Below are 21,443 nucleotides of genomic sequence, written 5' to 3' on the forward strand. Positions count from 1 at the left end.
TCCATGTGTAATTTGATTGGTTTGATTGTGATTTGTTATCGATCCAATTTCATAACATGACCCATGACTGACCTACCATTTTCTATCATCTTTGCTCCAATAGGCGCCATCGAACAAATGTGAGTTTGAATTCGAGTTTTTCAAATTTTTTAGTTTGTTTAGTTTTTTTTCATGTTTGTTCAATTTATTTGGTCAGTTATTTTTTTTAAGTTTTTTTAATTTTTGGGTTGTTCGATCAATTCGATTCAGATTTTTTAAATCATTTCAGTTTTTTCGATTACTAAATTTTCATCCATTTATTAACTGAACTAACTGTTTGCACACTACTAGTTCAAAATATGATATATTTATCATCAATCAATAAAATTATTTAAATATTAAAAATAAAAAAAATATTGTTATTTAACCATTACCTTTAAAACAATTATTAGTGTTACCCTTTAATTATTTATAATTTAACATTTTAATTAATCGTGTTACACTTAGTTTCACTAAGCAACTAAACAAAAATGTGATTTCTTTTGTTCTAAAATTTGATTTTTATAAATATTTATTGTCTTTTTAAAATTTACAATAATATTAATTTATGTTGTCCTCTAAATCAAATTAACCTTAAAATCACATATTCTTATTTATTGGACAATTTTAAAATATGTTAAGGTATCGGTATCCCTACTTTAAAAGTGTACGTGACATCACTTTCAATTTTACATCTCACTTCTTCGTGGTACATTACACTCTTACTTTTCTTGTTTAGTGTTATTATAATACAATAACACTAATCTATTTAATATAAATAACTCCCACCTTAATATTTTAGCAATTATTTTGTGACCTTTCGCATTCTAGACACTCATTCTCACATTTTACTTGCTATCTTAATGTCATGTACTTCTCTCAAACAACTTAAGCAACTTGTTAAGACCAATGATCGAGTTTAGTAAGCGACAGTATAGGGTACTTCTCTTCAAAGTGAGGGGGCTCCTTGTGTGCGGTGAGTTCGGGTCTAACCACTGCATCTGGCTGGGTCACCATGATTAATCTCCTCCCACGTCCTGTCGAACCAGGTGTGGGAGGCGTCTGAGATGAGCGATTTCACATTTTGGACCAACTTAAGCAACTTGTTCGTAGTATGTCACCTGCTTCTTCATACATTTTACTTGCTTCATCAAAGTATCGTCCAAACCACATTAACTTAAGTATTAGAAGGTCGATGTAAGATAAATTTTCATGTATTTTCTCTCGAATAGCAGATCTACTCTCATGGACAACAAAACTTGCTCTGAGCAAGTACTCATTATCTTGCTTCATTCATTGAACTGTTTATTCAAACTCGATGCTTATTCATGAGACTCAATTTTTTTTTTATCTCTCATACAAAGACTTGAGTTCTCCTAAACAACGGATCGAACTCTAGCTATTTGTTTCCCAACATGCAACCAAGTCCTTTGTTTCTTATTATATTTTATCTCTTATGTTCACTAAATTTTACCTATTGTATTTAGACAATAATATTTAGATTGCATCATTTGTTGTTATAACTATTTTTTAATTTGTATATTGCACCACTTAAATATGATACCCAAAAATATTGTAATTTAAATTATAATTAGCAATATTTTGATATTTTATTTTAGAATTCTAAATTAAAAAGTTATTATTAAGCTTAATGGGTCACCTCGCCAGGGCCTAACCGGCGACCCGATCCGACCCATTAAGTTTATAACACGTTAATATCCGAATGAATCTCTTTCTCTTTTCGTTTCTCGAAGGGCCGGGCCAAGGGGACCGAGCGAACTAGGGTTTTGAGTGTATTGGACAGAGTGAAGAGAGAGACAGGGAGATGAAGCCGGTGGTGGGTGTGGTGGTGTCGAACAAGATGCAGAAGTCGGTGGTGGTGGCAGTGGACAGGCTATTCCACAACAAGCTCTATAATCGCTACGTCAAGCGGACCTCTAAGTTCATGGCTCACGACGAGAACAACCACTGCAACATCGGCGATCGAGTGGGTCATTCTTATTCATACGCACGCCTCTATATATAATTGTTATGTATTTCTTCCAATTTATGTCATTGAAAGAAAAATGTTCCATTTTGATCAACAATGCAGGTTAAATTAGATCCTTCTAGGCCGTTGAGCAAGCGTAAGCATTGGATTGTTGCTGAAATTCTCAAAAAAGCACGAATCTATCAGCCGCCATCTGTCGGAAGCAACCCTTCAGTATCTGCTTCTTCCTCCTCCTCCTCCTCCTCATCATCATCATCTTAAGGTTTGGCGTGGATAAACTTCCTAGGGTTCTGTTCATTCCAGTTCATATGAGAATGGATTCCAAACCTCTAGACTTGAATGTGTCATGGACTGCATTTTGTTCGGGTTCCTACATTTCAGTTTGGACTTTTCTAGTCATCACCCTATATTTTGTTTTACTTTCCTAGTCAATTCATTATTTCCGCATAACTTTGATTTGGACTTTGTTGTAGATGGTATTTATCTATCAAAATAATATTTCAGCTGTTGTTAGTTGGTCCAAGGTAAATTATCTATGCTAAATGTAAGGTTATTCCTTGGTTCTAGGGGGCTGTTCAAAGTTATTCCAATTTTCTATTCTAAATATAAGGTTTTTATGCTGAATGTAAAGTTGCTTTTAGGGGGCTTTTAGGCCATCGTTATTCCTTGCTTCAAAAAATTTGAGGAGCATTGCAATGATGGCATATTGCTGGATGCTGATGTGCAACTGTTTATGTGAGTGTGGGAATAAGCTATAATTGCATACCAACTTGCTAGAAAGGTTCAGGTTGGTGTTTTTGCCCACTGGAGTTGAATAGTGGTGCTCTTGACAGATTTGGAGCTGTTTAATTTTTGGAGCAGCTGATGATGTTATGTTAGGAACGGGACAACTTGGGAGACTTTTAAGGAGGTCTTGGGTATTATTTGTAGTAAGGTTAGAGTGGATTCTATTGAAGATTTAGATGCATAAGACACAATTAGATGGTTTTGTAATGTGAGAAAAAGACCAATAAAGGCTCCTTTGGGAAGAGTGGATGGAATAGAACAAGTGTTTATAGAAAGAGATAAAGGATGACTAAGAAAAACTTTGTGAGAGACTGTTAAGCCTTATATAACATCAGGTAATAGGTAGAAATGACCTGCGAGATAGAATTTAGGCCAGATCCATATTTTTGCCTTAGTACTTTCACGTTTTTTTCATATGGCCACAAAAACTTTTTGTTGTTTCGATTACACCCTTGAACCTAATTTTTTAGTCAATTTTTAACTCTTGTACGCTGAGTTTTTCTTCGTGTGGCATTCCGAACTTTGTTTTAATTATACCTTTGGACCTAAATTTTTTAATTAATTTAACTCCTATATTTTCATATGTAAAAAAAATAAAAAAGGTAAAGTGATATGGCAAAAAATACATCATACTTTGTTCACATCAAAGTGCAAGAGTGAAATTGACTCGAAAATATAAGTTTAGAATCTAATTGTAATAATGAAAAGTTTGAGTTGTCACGTGAAGAAATGATGAAAACCCGTTCAAAGTAAGGATGATGAACCCTTTCAAAGCAAAAGCAGCACAGCAAGAAGAAAGAAGGAAATTGCATCACCATGAAAAGATACTCCCACTCCCACCCGTTGCTTAAATCATTTGCACTTGAATTGGCATCTTTAGGCATTTGATAAACTTTGATTTTATTGATCTGCTACAACTCTATTTGTCTTCTTTTCAAATTATTATTGACTCATGAAATGAAATTGATCTTTTCTTATTATTTTATTTTAATGCATGTTTTCGTTACAGACTTCAAGACCAGAGAATCCTATTTGAGAGTACTCAATGGAAGGTAAATCCTAAGTTCTGAAAGAATTTTACATGAAATGAGTCAATGCCAAGGAGGGCTTCACTGTTTCTGTTATATGGTACCATTCTGATCAACTTCCTGATGTAAGGTTACTGTTGTCTTCTTTTCACCAGTTGGAAGTTATAATCGAGTTGGATGGGCCCGGGTACTTTAGTCAGAGAGCTGCTTTTCTGCAGTAGGATCCTGTATACAAAGATGAACAATTGTTTCTGCAGGCATGAGCTGTGTATGTTGGGGGCATATGTTTTGCTGGTTGTCTGAGTTTTTAAATTTGAATTTGGTTTTCTCACTAGAACATGGGTCATTATAATTAATTGGATCCATGTTGACAGTCTTAAGGATGCCCCTTTCTTGTTCCAATCTCACCACAGATCAGTTACTGCTACTGGAAAAATAAGATTCCTCAGTTTACCTGTTTAAAAAGTAGTCTTTTTTTTTTTTTTTTTTTTTCAATTTTGTTCTTATTTAGACTGTTGTGTTCTGTTTGTTAGGAAAAACAAAGGTGAAGAACATTATTTGATATACATGATATTTGTAATTTTTTTCTCCTAATTAAGATGGTTGGGGAAGGGGAAGATCTATATTTCTCCTGTGATGGCACTACGCGAAAAAGGTTTGCACACAATTACTCAACAAGCATATACTTGAAACTCTCTTCCCGACCTTTATTAAAACTTAACCCACAAGTAGTCAACAAGCATATCAGTTGAATCTAATGAGTTGGATTTAACCTGTGATGCACGGAAAGATCTGAGGGCATCGTTTCGGTTTTCCTTTTTGAAATGGTAAAAAACATTTTTGAACTGTTTTAGTAATTTCAAAAATATTAAAAAACATTTCTATTTTTATTTAGGCATTTCTATTTTTTATTTTTTTGAAAAATATCATTTTGATATTTTTATTTTGTATGATTTTCATTTTCATATAATCTAGGATTTAACACCCCAATTCATTGGATTAACACAACATTGTGGCAGGTCAAGCTTGTAAAATGGGCCTACACTAAGTCTCTTTCGCTTTGCTAAAGGGACATTTTTAGTATACAAGCTTTTCTCACTTTGTCACGTTTTATTCTTCTCAATAATCCATACTTGTTGTAATGAAATAGTATTGCTCATCTTTCAAGTAATAAATGATTGATTATAAATATCTATGATAAATTTTTTTATAAAGGTTCAGAAATGTCTTGTTTAGATATCATTAAAAAGTGCATTAACATAAATATGACAGTAAAAAGAGGCAATACAAAAGTATTTAAACTATAAAAAGAAGTCAAAGTAGATTGCTCGCACTAGCACTTTCACATAATAATTCTACCAAATGCGATCTTATTATAAGAATAGCTTCAAGTACACCTGTCATAATTTTTACAGACCAACAACTAACTTGGTCTTGAGGTAAGGAATAATCAGTTACACCAAAAGATGCGGTTAACACAGCCAGCCGAAATCACACCTGTAACCCCAGCCAATTTGCAAAGAAACCTCATGTTCCAGCTTCCAGCTGAATTCGGCTGTAGCCATAGGTCTTTCTTAATCCCTTTCCTTTCATGCATTTCCTTAATTCCTCCACCCCAGACCAATTACCAGCCTCGGCATAAACCGTACTTAACAATGCATAGTTGGCTGCGTCCTCAGGGTCTAGTTTAACCAGCTCAAGTGCCAACATCTCTGCAACATCCAGTCTTCCGTGAACCTTACAAGCTGAGATCAAAGAGCTCCAAATCTTCATGCTAGGCTCCATCGGCATTCTGCTCACAACCTCACAAGCATCTTCAAGTCTCCCTGTCCGCCCCAGAAGATCAATGTGGCAAGCGTAATGCTCTATCCCGAGTGAAATTTTCTTATCCTCGATGGCTTTATCAAAGAGTTTTCGTCCCTCGTCGACGAGGCCAGCATAGTTGCAGGCCGTTAAAACTGCAAGGATTGTGATTGCATCAGGCTCCAATCCTCCCTCCTGCATCTCCCGGAATAGTTGCAGAGCTTCCTGGCCATGGCCAAGAAGACCATAGGCACTAATAAGAGTACTCCATGAAAAATTATCCCTCATCGACATTTCTACGAAAACTTGAGTAGCCTCAAGCAGACAGCCACATTTTGCATACATATTTAGAAGAGAGTTAACAATGAGCAAGTCAGAAAGCAAGCTAGATTTGAGGATAAACCCATGACAGCCACGTCCATGGCTTACTGAAGACAAAGTGGTGCAGGCAGAGACCACAGCCAGCAGTGTGACATGATTTGGTTGAAGCCCCTGCATCTGCATTTGATGGAAAAGTTTTATGGCTTCTTCAGCAGCATCCTCCCTTTGAGAATAGCTTGCTATTATTGAACTCCACATCACCACATCTTTATCTCTTGTTCTCTCAAAGATTTGCTGGATAGCACGTAATGATTCTCCACATTTGCCATACGTGTGCAGGAGAGCTGAAGATATTCGAACTTCTGAATCGAACCCATGACGAAAAGCATAACCATGAATCTGTTTCCCATGCTTAATGCAACTGAGCTCGGCGCAAAGTGGTAGAAGGGCAACCAGTGTTACTCTGTTGGGCTTAACTCCTGCAGCCTGCATTGCTCGAAAACAATGCAGTGCAGTGTTATAGCTCTGATTTGCGACGCATCCAGTAATCATGGCAGTCCAAGAAACCTCATTTTTCATCTCCATTCCGTCGAAAACCCGAAAAGCCATCAAGGTGTCACGAGACCGCAGGTACAAGGGAAGCAATGCTGTTGGCAAGAAAACGGATTCCTCCATCCATCCATTGACGACTGCAACAGCATGAATCTCCCTTCCCAGCCCAAAATCTCTATTCCTGGAACAACTAGAAAGCACGCTTGCAACCAACTCGGGTTTCGCTGGAAAACCATGCAAATACATCTGCCTAAACAGTTGCATTGACTCCAGGTAATACCCATTTTGGGTATAACAATTTACCATTGAGTTCCAACTGATGCTGTCCCTCCGAGGCATTGTGTCGAACAGTTTGCGGGCGCATTGGACCTCTGAAAACTTGGCATACATGGAGATGAGGGAATTGGACACAACGGGGTCCAGACCAGCGGCTGTTTTGAGGACAAGGCAGTGAAGCTGAAGACCCATAAGTTGGTTTTCGGCACGGGAAGAAGCTTTGATGAGTGAGGGAAGAATGGAGGCGGCACAAGAGTTTCCATGGGGATGAAGTTGTTCCTTGTAGAGGTGAAGGGCTTGGACATATTGCCCTTTCAAGACCAAATCTTTTACTCTGTCAGTAACAACTGATGAAGATCTTGAAACTGGGGAGCCGCTGGTTGACGAGAACCGTCTGATGGACCCAATCATTTGGATGACCCAGTGGTGTTACCATGGTGGACGACTTGCCCTTGGGCATGTGTTCATGTGCCATATATTGCAAAGGTGGCTCATGGCTGGAATAGACTTAGAAATCAATAGAAATGAATGTGATTTAGTTGATTTCTTTCATGTCTTTTTAACTTAAATTTGGTTTTGGTTCAATTTTTTTGAACCCCATTAATATCATATTAGATCCCAATTAAAGTATTGGTTTTGAACATTTTTTCATAAATTTTAATATTTCAACTTGTCATATTTTTAAAATTATTAAATTTTGAGAAAAATGTATTTTAAAATCAAAACCCACCCTAATTAAATCTAAAATGCTTTCTTTTGTTAAAAAATGATGAGTAAGAAATAATAATCCCTTTAAATCTTAGTTTAGTTTAAATTTTAATTAGTGTAAGAAGTCTTTAGTTTAAACGCATCAACATACATAATAAGAGATTTAAAAATCACTCTTAATATTCATGTCAAGTGGTTCGCTCATGATAAGATAGAATTTGCACCAATAGGTCATGGGGTTTAATTTCTTAGCCTGTACAGTGAAGCAAAGTCTCCATTTATAATTTATCCCTTTTATCAAAATTAAGCACACGAACGAACGAAAGAAGATCACACAAAAGTAATAATTCCAAGAAATTTGGTAAAATCTATATTTTTCTCCCTAAATTAACTTTATATGAAAAGTCTATTAGCCTATAAATTTTAAATCAAATCTATTAAATATTTAACATTTATAATTTACATATATTGACTACTAAGCATAGTTTAAAATAAATTGTGTGAGTTACACGTAATCTAAGTTAGAAAGAAGAAAAACAAAAGAGAGAAAATAGAAAAAAAAATCGAACCGATCCTTCTGTTCACTTTCCGCTTCGTCTTCAATAGTTATCTTTGCTCTCGTTTCTGTCTCTTGTTAACCCAAACGAAAAAATTGAGTCTTTCATCAACCATCATCGTCTAGATCAATCCTAACCTTTTCTCTCTACTTTGATTGGCAACCCGCAAGTCACGAATGATGCACCCTTCCCCATCTCTTTGTCTCCTATCGATGACACCTTTCTTCCGTGCAAGCAATGTTGTGTTGGTCTCTCTCTCTTTCTCGTACAAGCAAGAGTTGGCTGGTGCTGCAAACCTGCTGTTCATAAGACTTCATGCACGTAAAGCCTGCAAATGCGTTTCATCATCCAAAATCTCCTTTCTTCCGTGCAGAATATGGAACTTTCCGATGTTTTCATCCTCAAAATCTTCCCCTTCTTTCTGCATTTCCAACTGATTCCGATTGAACTTCCTTTCGGATGTCTATGCCGATGGACAGCCAGCACGAGAGGCCTTCGTTTGAGATCGCCGACCAGGGAATCGCCGATTCCGGCATCCCAAGTTTCTCTGTGAGAGTCCGGCGAGGCCTGCCGGACTTCCTCAGCTCCATCAATCTCAAATACGTCAAGCTCGGCTACTGCTACCTCGTAAGCCATGGCATCTATTTCGTTGGCCCGCCGCTTCTCCTCGTCATTCTCAGCGCTGAAATTGGGAAGCTCACTCTGGATGATTTCTCCTTCGAGCGCGACCTCACGAATTCTCTGTTTCTCCTCGCGTTGATGGCCTTTCTTCTATACGTTTGTCTCGATTCTATGCCCCGCGGTACTTATTTGCTTGATTTCGCCTGCTTTCGGCCTCCAAGCGAGCTCAAGGTAAATTGATTAGCCCTAAACATGATTCAATTTAATCGGACTTCTCTGATTTAACTTGTGTGTTCTTTCGTTTTCATTGATCCGATTTGTCAATTTGAATGTTGAAGATATCGAAGGAAGAATTCATAGACCTGGCGAGAAAATCCGGGAAGTTCAACGACGAATCAATCGAGTTTCAGCGGCGGGCGCTCCAAGATTCCGGCATAGGAGACGAGACCTACTTGCCGAGAGCAGTGTTCCGTCCCGGTTATGAAGCGAACCTCAGAGACGGCCGAGAAGAAGCGGCGATGGTGATGTTCGGCGCGGTGGACGATCTCCTCGCCGCCACTGGAATCCGGCCGAAGGACATCGGCATCCTGATCGTGAACTGCGGGATTCTGAACACCACGCCCTCCTTGTCGGCCATGCTGATAAACCACTACAAGCTGAGGCACGATATAAACAGCTTCAACCTCGGCGGCATGGGATGCGCCGCCGGGATCATCGCCATTGATTTGGCGAGGGATCTTCTAAGCGCGTGGCCGGGGACTTACGCGTTGGTGGTGAGCACGGAAGTGGTAAGCTTTGCTTGGTATGGAGGCGATGAACTTGACATGCTTCTTCCCAATTGCTTCTTTCGGATGGGGGCTGCCGCCGTCTTGCTCTCCAATCGCCGCCTCGACTGGTGGCGCGCCAAGTACCAGCTCAAACAGGTACCTCAAACTCAATTTTTTTTAAAGAAAATTAAGCTACGTTGTCTTTTGCTTTTTAATTTTTAATTTTTAATTTTTAATTTTTAATTTTAAAATTTAAATTTATTTTTAATTTTCTATTTTGATAATTTATTTTTAGAAAATTAAAAATGCGTTCTCTTTATCATTTTAAAAAATTATTTCTCAAAACAGAAAATTAAAAAACGCATTCTCTTTAAAATTTTGAAAATAATTTTTTAATGATATTTTATTCAATAAATTTGATTATTTAGTAAATTAGAAATATTAATGTTAATATATTATTAAAAAAATATACATTTCAAAACTAATGAATTTTGTAATTTTTTTCCATTATAATAATAAAATATGAATAAATAAATATATTTTGAGTTTAGAGTTTGTTTTGAATGAAAACACTCAAAATAACTTTTTGTTGTTTTGAGTTTTCTTTACAATTTTTTTTTTATTTTCAAAAATATATTTTTAAAAACAACAAAGAGAACGAGTTTTCATTATTTTAGAAAATTAAAAACTAAAAATGACTTAAAAATAACAAAGAGAACGTAGCCTTATATTCTTGAGGGCATTCATATTTTGTTCGACCCAAAATTATATATTTAATTAGGTAAAGTAAAAGATTAAATATTTAATTAAGACTTGATGTTGATGAAATACATATTTTAGTCCTTATACTTATATGTTTTTCGTTTAAATATTCAATTTTTTGTTACTTGAATTGCATTCTTGAATAATGTAATTTCAAATTAATTATACACTTAGTCACATTTGATCTATTACATACACGCTAAAATACTTAAATTACTCATCACGTGTGTGCAACCTGACCACCATCTCTACCACAACTTTTTTTAATTGCTGATAACAAGGCAAGTGCAGGTTATTAAGAAGCGACAAGTGAAAGCTATCATTGGTCAAGGAAAGCAGAAGGCGAAGAGGCAACTTCGTCGACGACTTTGTCTTATGCCTTCCCTGATTGATGAATGCTTGCCCCTACTGTTTTCGCTTGCCGCCTCCTGGTGATTTGCACCTATCTTGTGGCCAACCATTGAAGGAAGGCATTGTGACAAAGATAGTGATTGATTTACACGCGCATGAATAATAATTTGAGTATTTTAGCATGTGTACATTACAAGCACTAGATCAAATATGACGACGTGTGTAATTAATTCGAAATTATATAATTTAGATGTAAAATTGAGACAATGAAAAGTTCAAGTGTAACATAGGGCTAAAATATGTGTTTGGCACTTATATTTGTTTTAACTGGAAGGCATACACGTAAATGTCAATTGCTGTGGCAGCTGGTTCGGACTCACAAAGGCATGGACGATAGAAGCTTCAAAAGCATACATCAAAAGGAAGACGGCGAGGGGAAGAAAGGGCTGTGGGTGAGCAAAGACATAGTAGAGCTGGGTGGCGAAGCTCTCAAAGCCAACATAACCACACTTGGCCCCTTGGTCCTGCCACTATCCGAGCAGCTCAAGTTCTTCACCTCTCTGCTCTTCAGCCACACCTCCAAGCCCTACATTCCCAACTACAAGCTCGCCTTCCAGCACGTCTGCATTCTGGCCACCAGCAAGAGAGTCCTAGACCAGATTCAGACCAATTTGGAGCTCACCGGAGACTACATGGAGGCATCCCGGCAAACCCTGGAGCGATTTGGCAACACGTCCAGCAGCAGCGTATGGTACGAGCTCGCATACCTGGAGGCGAATGGAAGGATCCAGAGAGGCGACCAGGTGTGGCAGATCGCATATGGGTCTGGCTTCAAGTGCAACAGTGTTGTCTGGAAAGCGGTTAGGACAGTTGGGATGCCTAAGAGAACCCCCTGGTGTGAGGATTGAGTTTATTCATCGTAGATGTGGGGCATAGCGGGGAAAACAGAAAACAAAGAAAGTATCGACTGGCACTTCATGTAATGCACCAAACTGGTGAAACTCTCAAAGCCCTTAAATATGAAAACTACCAAATCCTATTAAAATGGTACAGCTACTCATAAGAAGGGAATGTTTTTACTACATAGCAAAATTGAACTGCTTCAATCATTGGCCAATTAAGGTTTCAGCTTCTGAACAGCTTCTGAAGCTAACACTGGAAAGCAAATGAGAATTCACAGAAATGTCCACAGAAACAAGATGGAGCCTGCCACAAAGCTCAATGTTCTTTGGCTGTAGCCTAACATGCTTTCAGCGCCGCCATAGTATGGTTCAATCATGATCTCGAATCTGCAACTGCCCACTGATGGATCTGTTTTTGTTACCATGGAAAGGTTCGGGAACTTGCACGCCTGGTCAAGCTGATTATTTATCTGGTAGTAACTGTTAAATGCATACGAAATGTTCCCACGAGCATCCAAGTTTGCACAAGATGTGCCATAACCAAGGCTTGTGCAGTCAGCAAGCCCACAAGCATAGCTCACGCTGGATGACACTTGAGGATCCTCAAGACTTGCAGATGGCCTCATAACACACCACTTCTTCTCTAGGTAGCGCACGTTTCTTGCTGGAATTAAATTCCCTGTACCAAGGTTCAGGGGATATTTCGGTAGTCCATCATATGTGAGTATCCCCCAATGGCGTTCAAAATTGCCAGGTTCAATACTTTTTGCATCCTCATCGATCAAACTGAACAGATAAGCATCAATTGGCCCCGGTCTCATTGGAGTTCCTTTCCCGCCTGATATATGGGACATGAACCCTTGGTTGAACCGCTGAGCATAGGCAATGTTAGCATTTTGGTCCCCATCAGTGGGCCACCCAATTTCCCCTACTATGATGGGCAGGTTTGCAAACCCATTCTTCTGTAAAGCCCATACAAGAGTATCATAGTTTGCATCAAACATGTTGTAGTAGGTTGTCCCACCATCATTTATTGGCGATGCATTGCCATCAAAGAAGGCATACTCAACTGGGAAGTTGGGGTCTATGTAGAGGCTTATGAAAGGATAGATGTTGACAGTAAAAGGGGCACCATTATCACTTAAGAATTTGACAATGGCAACCATGAGATCGTGAATGTCTTGTCGGAAATCTCCACCAGATGGAAGGCTACTTGAACTTGCATAGACATCGGCGTTAAGGGGGACAGTCACCTTGACCTTATTGCTGAGACCAGCTTTTATGAGAGCAGATTGGACATTTTGGAGAGCAGGGAAGGTCGTTCTGAGATAGGTCCCATTGTATGTTTCCAAGAAAGGTTCATTTCCAACAGCAACATACCTGAAAAATCATGAAAAGGCTGTTCAGGGGGAGAAACATTATACAAACAGTAGTAACACTCAGGTATCAGAAATGAGCTATTTATGTGCAAGCACATAAATCTTTTAAGCATCTATCCATCTTTTAAGCACATAAATCTTTTTTTTTTTTTTTTTGCCCCCAGGGGCACAGCCCAGTGGTTCAAGCGATTCACGTGGGGACCCGCTCCGTCATGGTTAGAGTCATTGTCCCTGGATCAAAACCGAGTACCGCTGGGTTCCTTGATTTACCCCCCCCCCCCCCCCCCCGGCACTCTCCGTTGGGGCTCGGGTGTGTGGGGCACCTGCAAGGGGGCATAATCCCAAAAAAGGCGATGATTTTTTTTTTTTCCTAGATAACCTAAAAAAGCTATAGGTTAAAAGTGATTATTATGGAATTCAAAGGGAGATTACTGATGGAAAAGTTCAAGCATCCAGTCTAAGATATGCCGCCATCAGTTAACTGTATCCAAGTTTAGAACAGCAGACAAGGTAAGACAACAACACAGAAGCAAAAAGGCTGCAACCAAATACACAAAAAGGGGATAGTATTTACTAAAGCATACTCTCACCCATAATCTAGATTCGGAGTGGATGAAGCACGCGTATCAAAATACCATTATATGACTTAAATTTCCCACCAACGAACTTGTAGCCTAGTGGTAGGTGGTATCGTTAGCGAGCCCAAGGTTGAGTTTGTGTCTTGTGAACCTTAATTGCTCCTCCACTAGGCTCCAGGTGGCATAAGCTTACTTACTGGTACTTAATGGGAAAAAGAAAAGGAAAGGAAAAAAGAATTCCTTTTCTAAGATATGTCTGAAGCCAACCATCATATTCCATAGGCATGTAGTTCTAATTTGTACAACAATGATTCGAAGCCTTAACTCTACTAGGTGGGGTCACTACATGAATTCAAAAGTTTATCTATACAACAAAAGGCTAGAAACAACACAAAGCGAAAGAGTATAAATGAGCAATATTTTCAAATAAATAAAGCATTGCTTTCAAAAGGGGTGAAAATACGGGTTGGCGGGTCGTAATCGTGTCGTGTTGAGACACACGTATAACATGTGTCAGGCTAACCCGAACACGACCCGTTTAATAATCGTGTCAAATTCCTTAAACTCGAACACGACACGTTTATTAAACATGTAACACAACACAACTTGTTTAACTAAACATGTCGTGTCGTGTCACCTGTTAACCTGTTTAACCCGTTTAATTTAAACGGGTGCTGTGTCACTTGTTAAACGTATTATTTAGTTTTAAACGTGTTATTTCGCGTATAATCATGTTAACGTGTTCAGATCAGCCAACTAACCCTTTTAATTAAACGTGTCATTTCGTATCTAATCGTGTTAATATATTCAGGTCAACCCGTTAACACGTTTAATTAAACGTGTCATTACGTGTCTAAACGGGTTAGACGAGTTGACCTGCCTAACACACGAAAATAATCGTGTCATAAACGGGTTAACCCGTTTATGACCCAAACCCGATTAACCCCAACCCTAACCCGCTTAACTCCGTGTCGTGTCATGTAATCGGGTCATGTCCAAAAATTGACAACCCTACTTTCAATTAGTACAGAACTAGGTTAACATGTAGATGCATCCTAATCAAATTGTCCAAGTGTACCATCTCGAGAATGCTCTTTTGCCAATTCTACCCTAATTCTGACCATACAACCTAGGGCAAAGAGATTGAAAACACAAGCACAGCAACTGGATTCTAGGAATCCAATTTCATGAAGTTCTTTCAAAATTTGAAACCATTTAGGAAAAAATTAAGAGAATAAAATGGAAACTAAACTGATTCCCCAAGCTAAAACTCTGACTCATCCTATACTTTACATCATTCACCTCCCCCTCATTAACTGAAGCTGCAGGATGGAATGGGGATGGTAAATTACAGTAACCACTAATGCGTTTTCAAAATTAAATAAGAAACAACTTTATTATGTTTTTAAAACTGTATTTCTTCAATTAAAAAAAATGTCAAAATGGTTTAGAGCATTTTATACAACAAACAGCCAAAGCAGTTCAATTTCAATAACGAAAAAACCATTTTGGCAGTTTTCAACTTTTAAGGAAAACTAAAATGTGAAAACAAACCACATTTTAAGTATAAACCCCTAAAGAGGTTTTGCTTTTGAAGCAAAAAAAAAGAAAGAAAAGAAAAACCTATTTAGCAAGTTTCGCCTATAAGGAAAAAAACTGCTTAGGCAGTTTCCATGCGAAATCATCATCCAGGCTGATCACTTCCAAAACTTTAAGTGCAAATATGTTCACAGAGGCGTAGCTAACTTTTGCATACCACCTTTGAGTTGCAAAAGAAGTGAATCTTCATCAGCACTGAAATTACACACTCCATTGCCATCCGATCTTTGGTGAGCCCAGGGTGGAAGTTGGTTACCCACAATGATCATCCACTCTTGGGGGAGAGATGAGGGAGCATCAGAGCATTGCCTTTTCCATCATCTAGTTCAAATAATACCCCCACTACAGTTGCCACTCAAGAAAGCCTCTTGCTTCCTTGACCAAAAGTTGAGGAATCTAGATTCACCAAAAGCAAGATCCAAAAGATTTGAATAGGACCTTGAATCATTATCAGCCTTTTATGTGAAAACCGCTAAAATTGTCAACAATTGTCTTTATACAATTAGTTAAGAAATCAGTTTCAGTCAACAATTATCTGGAACTGGAAGTACGATAGGCCTGCTCTTATAGGATTACATGGTCTTCATACAGTCTTACCTTTGTCATGTGGATTTTCCCCTTCCCCAATCTTAACAGAAGAAAAACTGGCTAGGCCATCCCATATCAATCAGGAATGGGGACTCATCTGTGCATATAAAGGTGCCATGAGTCTTTTTCCAGTCAGCAATTGCTTAGAAGTGGAAGGTCAGTGGGCCACTGGGCCCACCCCTATGTTTTTACTTGGTCTCTATTCAGCTCTGCATGTTTTCTGTGTGGATTTTCCCCTTCCCCAATTATCATACTTGGGAAAAAAACGTATGACCAACTTTAGAATAAGCAATGGGACTGTTTTATGTTATGATTCCTCTGCAGATTATTTCCTTTTGGGTAATACTAATAATTGCCCTTAGAACAATGGTCAAAGTGCAATAAATACACCTTATTTTAAGACAAGGTGCATTTATTACACCTTGTTTTCAGCCCCCAAACACTCTTATTGATTGGTGATAAATACATATTTTAAGTGCTTTTGAGTTTAAAAACAAGTTGTAATACAAAGTGCATTTATTGCACCTTCTTTTCTTTGGTTGGCATTACCCTTGCTTTTTTAATACTAAGTTGTGTTAGCTCCAATGTTGAAAATTCCATCCTCAAGCTTTAGTTGGTGAAAACTTGAATTAGGATAATCAAGTTGTAATTTTCACATATACGGGCCACAAGCTGCCAATCAAACGGAGCCTCCTGAAATTGAATTCCATTCATATCATCCAAAAGCATAAGTCAAAGATTATGCAGGTGAACTTTAATTCTTTATCCAACAGGCAATTAAACTAATTTTTGCTGAATTAGAAAGAAGACTTCAAGATTTATAAAGTAGTCTCTAATAGAAAATTTTCAATTTCCAACTGAGTTTGCTAGAATTTTGCAAGGAACCCACAAGTGTGAATTCCATACATTCTCGAAAGCTTTTCTGGCTTATCGCTAGATGCTCAATAGAAAAAAGTTACATTGCTAACACTTTGTCGGGTTGCGGAAAATTAGGTATATTACCCAATAGGTGCAGGTACAGATATAGGGAAGAGGATGAGAGGACCAGGGAAGGGGTACCCAGTCCATCACCGTTCCTAATGAAAACCTTCTCAAATCAGATTTTGGAAAGTGGGACACATACAAGAACTTTGCAACAACGGTCTCCAACCACCAACATAACAATGGGAGGGGGAAATGACATATTTCAGCAATAATATTCAGTTTAAGCTTGATAGCCAGTTTAGGAACCTCACCATGACAAACTATTTCGGATACCATCATAAACTATCCAGAATTAAAATGCCAAGGATGTTAATAGCAAGCCAGTTAATCACCAAGATCTGAATTCCTGGCTTTAGAAAAAAAAAGTAGTTTTCACAAATCAAAGATGATGAAGAAAGAGCTAGAGAAGGCCAACCTGATGTTAACATGATTGGAACTGATATGAGTAGAGACATTTTTGGAAACCCATTTTTCAGCTGCTTTCACACTGCTAGCCAAAGATGAGAGCATGTCATTGGGGATACCAACCATAACCTCAATTTCAGACTTAGCCAGAGCTTTCAATGCGTCATAGTTGGCATCAAAAAGCTTCACCTTCCGAAACCCATTCTCTTTAAGGAGCCTCACCACTATTTCTGGAGGCAGAGGATGTGTTAACTGAGTGCCCCAATTAGCACCAATGCCAGAAACCGAGTCCATTGAAGAAGACAACAGTGAAATCACCAGTGCCCCAGTAGCCACCAAAAACCAGCCCATAGTTTCCTATGAATCTACTAGGTGGCTGAGCTTTCTACGCTGTTTGTTGAGAACAAAAACAAAAAAAAATCACTGAGGACTGAAGCTAGCAGAGAAGGGCTTAAATCTAGGCCTGTAAAACCTACAAATCTGATCGGAAAACGCTGAGAAGTTCCTCGGAGAAAGAAGAGGAAAAAAGAAGAGGGCTTTTACACAAGAAACACCATCAGACTAGAAAGAACCGATTAAACTGAACAGAGTGATGAACAACGAAATAAGAAACAAATCAGAGAGCCAAGAAGAGGAAAGGTTATGTGGGTTTGGTCAGTGATGATCTTAGATTCCACCGCAGCTGCTCAAACTCGCCATGGCAAAGCTTCGGCACAGGGAGACTCTAGAGTTGGAGACCTGGATTCAGCATAAGCAAACAACTAGCTACATTTACTTTGGAACTTATTCCGGCTTCATAAAGCACTTTCGGATGGGCTTTCAAATATAAAACTGAAATGAAAAGCGGTCATGTACAATTTAGCATTAAAAAAAATGAGAAAAGGCCGAGCTTATCTGGTACCCTGAAAAAGTAAAAGGAAATGAGAGACAAAAGACACGTAATATCTACTCAGGATTGAAAGAAATTTCAGAGAGATTTATGAGCTAAATAGCCAAAAAAAAGTGATCATAAATAGCCTGTCTCCGAGCAAGCGGTCGGCCCAAGAACCCAACCCATCATCGGCCACACGTCAAAAAGCAAACTGGAGAGAGAGAGAGAGAGAGTTAAAAAAGCTAATGGCACGGAGAGGGGGGGAACGGTGGAACCTCACCGAGCAAACAGAACGGAACTGGACAAAAGCTCAAGACGTAGAGAACATGGTGTCTCGTAAATAAATAAATAAAATGTGTTGAGAAAACTAAGTAATAATAGAAAACAATTGCGTGTGAGGGGAAATAATATATATAATATATTTGTTTATTATATATTATCGATGTTGTTGTTAAGAATTGAAACTCCTGGAAGCATTAGACTCTCGCAATAGTGGAATTTCTGTTTTTAGAAATAGATTTCTTTTTCTGTAAATATTTTAACGATAGATTTCGACGTTGGTAGTAATTGGTATTGATAAAAATAGCACTACAGCACTGAGTGAGACCTTTCAATAGATAAGTAAGATTCTTGGTGAAATCATGTTTAAAGTAACATGCTCTATAATGAGACTCAAAATTTTTAAATATAGTTGATGAATATTCGGGATATAGTTAACTTCTTAGATATGAATAAGTGCATATGTCAACTTATGATTAACTCTTTCAAAAGTATATATATATATATAAAATAGTGACTTAGTAAGTATAAAATTCATCATTAACTATATATAATTTATGAATTTCCTAAAATATTACAATTTTTGTTTCGTAAAAATGTAAGTTGAAAAGACAAAGAAAAAATAAAAAATAGAAAGAGAGTCAACAATTTGATGTGAAACTTGTCCAAGTGTGCAAATAGGATGACGACAACCTAACATGGGTTTGATGATTTGGATTTGAAAATGAAATCAAATATATTAACGTCAATCAAAAGGAAATTGTTGAATCGATTTTTGTTGATTTCGGTTAGCTTCGCTTAACATTGACCATTAAGAACTAAGAGAAAGGCCATATTAAATTGTTTTTTTTTTTTTTCTCTTTTGTAAATATTAAAGAAATGTCCGATCATAAACAATTTTTAGTTTAAACCGTCTTACCCTATTTAAAACTCACGATTCGTCTTGACTTATCTTAAATATGCGAACACTTTTGCTATGAATAGAAACCCGAGACCTCACCCCTAAAATAAATGCAAGCAATTGTATTATCCCACATGAAAACATAATTAAATCTATGATTTTACAATATCCCTAAACTTTCAAATGCAAGTGACAAACTATTTTGCTACCTTTAGAGCTTGAGGCCCCATTAAACTCTTTTTGCTCTAGTTGTTTATATGACCACTTTGTTTTCATGTTTTTATATAATTGTTGTTGTGGTGGATATTTGTTAGGTCAATAAATTTGAAGTATCATTATCATTCATATGTCATGATTACGAAAGAGAAAAATTACCCATTATCTATAATCAATATTATATAATAAAAACTCGCAATAGTCGCCATTATCCATATTGTGTTTTTATATATTAAAAAAAATAAAAACTTAGACCAAGAGTTGTAAAGTAGCATTTTTCAAGTATTATTGTCAAAAGTTGTAAAAGATAAAAATAGAACAAAAACTAAACCAACAATTAAAAAAATACCCTTTTGTCAATTGTTATTTTTTGTTTTATAATTTTAAATAAGAAAATAAAATCACACAACGCTACCCAACGGGCCCAATTCTCCAAAACCCAAATCAAACTTAGCCCATCGACAGCGGAACCTAACTTAGCCCACCCAACATGGGAAATTGGAAATAAATGTCTAAAATCACATATAATTTTATTAGGGTTTTGCTCGTGACACTCGTCACGTGTATTTAATAGATATTATTTTTAATATTTAAATATTTTTGTTAATTGATAAAATATTTTAAAATATAATATATCTATTATCAATCAATAAATGTGTTAGTGTTAAAAATAATGTATAATTATTAAATTTTATCTAAAAATAACGTGAATTAAATGCTATTTAATGAGTGTCCTTCTTAAGACATTTGTTAGCAAAATCAATTCCATTAATTAATTTATTAATTTAGGTTGCTAACTATTATCTGACTTTAAAGTTTTACAAATTAATGCATTTTAATAGACTTTTGATGTTCTTCACGTTAAATAATTAGTTAAATTCATATTTTTATCAATATGTTTTCACGTTTTTTTTTGTGTGACCATCAAAACATTTAAGTATTTCAATTAAACTATTATATTTATATTTTTAAGTTAATTTAATTCATATATTTTAATATTTATTTTTTATAATAATTTATTTTTTATTTTAATTATACATTCATACACTTATTTTTAAGTCAATTTAATTCTTATATTTTGACATATAAAAATTAATTTAACTTAGATACTTTGACGTATAAAAAAATGATTAAATTGACTAATCTCATTATATATATATATTTTACATATCAAAATATAAATATTAAATTGATTTAAAAATATAAAATTAAATATATAATTAAAAATCGAATAGTACATAAAAAAAACGTAAAAGTAGAGAACCAAAATATGGGTTTGCCCTCATAAAGTTCTACTAATTTAATAATTATTGGTTTTTACAATTCCAATATAATATTTACATTAAATTTTTTAAATTCATATCTAATATTAAAATGAGCTTATTTGGATTATTGAGTTAATAAAAATGGTGTATGCAATAAAAGAAAACCAAAGGCATATATAAAATATTTTTAAACTATAGGAATCGAATTGCAAATTATCCAAATTGCAAAGTGTGAATGCAATATACCCATGTAGTGAAAAAAATATTGTTAAAATGAAAAAAAATAAATCTATCTCCTACCTCAATTTATCGTATGTAATTAAAGAAAAATAAAGAATATTAATTAATAGTATAATTTACCAATGGCGCCCACCGCCTTAAGTACGTTTTTTTGCCAAATCCTGGGTCCCCCCTTTAATATTATTTAAGCAAATAATCATTTCAGTGTTCCATTCTTTTAAATTTTGTCAATTTTTTTTAAATTTCATTAACACTCAAAAAATAATATTAAAATTTATTGTCTCCTAACTTGAAAATCGCCTGTATCTATCTTACGAGCATTCGAAACTTGAGATACTAGAAAGTTATGAATTTAATTATATCTTTGTGCAAAATTATGTAATCGTTTGTGTTTAGGGATAAAAGTCAAATTTTAAGTTTTGACTCGTGTCGAATCTATTCATACATCTAGATCGGGTCAAGACGAATTGTGAGTTTTAAAGAGAATGAGATAGTTTAAGCTAAAGATCATATGTGATTAGGGATTTTTTCGGTTTTTCGTGTTATAAAAAAATATGAAAATCAATTATATAATTTTATCTAAACTAATTTTGTATATGCATATTATTTTTAAAAAATGATATTGAATATTAATTAAAAAATATATTTGAACTTGCACATAAATAAAAGCATGCGGTGGTATATATTTGCCATCGA

General features: G+C 36.3%; 4 protein-coding genes across 4 annotated transcripts; 2 read left to right on the top strand and 2 right to left on the bottom strand.

Moving 5' to 3' along the window:
* The first annotated feature begins 1,762 nt into the window (after positions 1–1,762).
* Positions 1,763–4,452, top strand: LOC127805800 (uncharacterized). Its single transcript, XM_052342585.1, has 4 exons — positions 1,763–2,005; positions 2,111–2,270; positions 3,804–3,846; positions 3,978–4,452. The coding sequence occupies exons 1-2, from the start codon at positions 1,844–1,846 to the stop codon at positions 2,267–2,269; spliced, it is 321 nt and encodes a 106-aa protein (XP_052198545.1). The 5' UTR covers positions 1,763–1,843; the 3' UTR covers position 2,270; positions 3,804–3,846; positions 3,978–4,452.
* Positions 4,453–5,162: 710 nt separating this feature from the next.
* Positions 5,163–7,305, bottom strand: LOC127805928 (pentatricopeptide repeat-containing protein At4g31070, mitochondrial). Its single transcript, XM_052342774.1, has one exon. The coding sequence runs from the start codon at positions 7,183–7,185 to the stop codon at positions 5,350–5,352; it is 1,836 nt and encodes a 611-aa protein (XP_052198734.1). The 5' UTR covers positions 7,186–7,305; the 3' UTR covers positions 5,163–5,349.
* Positions 7,306–7,983: 678 nt separating this feature from the next.
* LOC127806462 (3-ketoacyl-CoA synthase 15-like) lies at positions 7,984–11,585 on the top strand. The gene is made up of 3 exons (XM_052343772.1): positions 7,984–8,891; positions 8,999–9,583; positions 10,906–11,585. Exons 1-3 carry the CDS (start codon positions 8,499–8,501, stop codon positions 11,446–11,448), a joined length of 1,521 nt encoding a protein of 506 aa, XP_052199732.1. The 5' UTR covers positions 7,984–8,498; the 3' UTR covers positions 11,449–11,585.
* A 15-nt stretch (positions 11,586–11,600) lies between these two features.
* Positions 11,601–18,066, bottom strand: LOC127806463 (glucan endo-1,3-beta-glucosidase 6). The gene is made up of 2 exons (XM_052343773.1): positions 16,986–18,066; positions 11,601–12,822 (listed from the first exon to the last, which is right to left on the bottom strand). Exons 1-2 carry the CDS (start codon positions 17,324–17,326, stop codon positions 11,715–11,717), a joined length of 1,449 nt encoding a protein of 482 aa, XP_052199733.1. The 5' UTR covers positions 17,327–18,066; the 3' UTR covers positions 11,601–11,714.
* Positions 18,067–21,443: the final 3,377 nt, after the last annotated feature.

This window comes from Diospyros lotus, chromosome 7 (assembly GCF_014633365.1).
Source record: "Diospyros lotus cultivar Yz01 chromosome 7, ASM1463336v1, whole genome shotgun sequence".
Classification (NCBI taxonomy): Eukaryota; Viridiplantae; Streptophyta; class Magnoliopsida; order Ericales; family Ebenaceae; genus Diospyros; species Diospyros lotus.

Coding starts and splice junctions, on each gene's coding strand:
- LOC127806462 (XM_052343772.1), top strand. CDS start 8,499: ATGTCTATGCCGATGGACAGCCAGCACGAGAGGCCTTCGTTTGAGATC. Junction 8,892..8,998: donor GGCCTCCAAGCGAGCTCAAG/GTAAATTGATTA, acceptor TGAATGTTGAAG/ATATCGAAGGAAGAATTCAT. Junction 9,584..10,905: donor CCAAGTACCAGCTCAAACAG/GTACCTCAAACT, acceptor TTGCTGTGGCAG/CTGGTTCGGACTCACAAAGG.
- LOC127805800 (XM_052342585.1), top strand. CDS start 1,844: ATGAAGCCGGTGGTGGGTGTGGTGGTGTCGAACAAGATGCAGAAGTCG. Junction 2,006..2,110: donor ACTGCAACATCGGCGATCGA/GTGGGTCATTCT, acceptor TCAACAATGCAG/GTTAAATTAGATCCTTCTAG.
- LOC127806463 (XM_052343773.1), bottom strand. CDS start 17,326: ATGGGCTGGTTTTTGGTGGCTACTGGGGCACTGGTGATTTCACTGTTG. Junction 12,823..16,985: donor TCCAATCATGTTAACATCAG/GTTGGCCTTCTC, acceptor ATGATTTTTCAG/GTATGTTGCTGTTGGAAATG.
- LOC127805928 (XM_052342774.1), bottom strand. CDS start 7,185: ATGATTGGGTCCATCAGACGGTTCTCGTCAACCAGCGGCTCCCCAGTT.